A 530-nucleotide genomic window follows, 5' to 3' on the forward strand; every position below is an offset into this window, starting at 1 on the left:
TGGCCCTGCAGCTCATGGCCAACCATCCTGGCAGCCTGCAATGCCTGCATGGACACCACAGCCTGCAGCGGGTACTTCCGCGGCCTCCCCGGCCGCCTCTTGACGAAATTGTTCCCCGTCCGCGACTGCCTCTGCAGCTTTTTGGCTTTCAGGATTTTGTTGACGTGGTCCAGATTTTTTTTGGTGGCCAGGATTTTGTTGTAATTGCACATTTTCCTGGCTTGCCGCTGCATGGCCTCCACCACGCTCCTCTTGAGGTGYCGCGGCGAGTAGGACCCGGGCAGGCGCTCCTGCAGCACGGAGCCGCYGTCYGYGGCCGTGGTGGTGGCCACCAGCCCGTCCTGCTTGCCCAGGGCTCTGTCCCGGGAGTGGCCACGGCCAGGACTGGCCGATGGAGGGGCGGAAACGGTGGCCATGACGGCTTCCAGGCTCTTGTCCAGCGCCGGCCCGTCCTGCTGGGCCATGCGCTGCAGCAGAGAGTCCATCGAGTCCTCAGCGGATGGAGCCAGGCGGGAGCTGCGGGCGGGACC

General features: G+C 65.2%; 1 protein-coding gene across 1 annotated transcript in view; it reads right to left on the minus strand.

Moving 5' to 3' along the window:
- ASH1L (ASH1 like histone lysine methyltransferase) overlaps window positions 1-530 on the minus strand; it is a gene marked incomplete at its 3' end in the record, with an annotated part of 29,968 nt that overhangs the window by 17,814 nt on the left and 11,624 nt on the right. Inside the window, exon 3 of the mRNA XM_057387782.1 lies at window positions 5-529. Within this exon, the coding sequence (XP_057243765.1) occupies window positions 5-529 (525 nt within the window). The remainder of the gene's footprint in view (window positions 1-4; window position 530) is intronic.

The sequence above is a fragment of the Malurus melanocephalus genome, unplaced genomic scaffold, assembly GCF_030028575.1.
Source record: "Malurus melanocephalus ecotype Western Australia unplaced genomic scaffold, MMel_1.1 scaffold_1370, whole genome shotgun sequence".
In the NCBI taxonomy this organism is placed as follows: Eukaryota; Metazoa; Chordata; class Aves; order Passeriformes; family Maluridae; genus Malurus; species Malurus melanocephalus.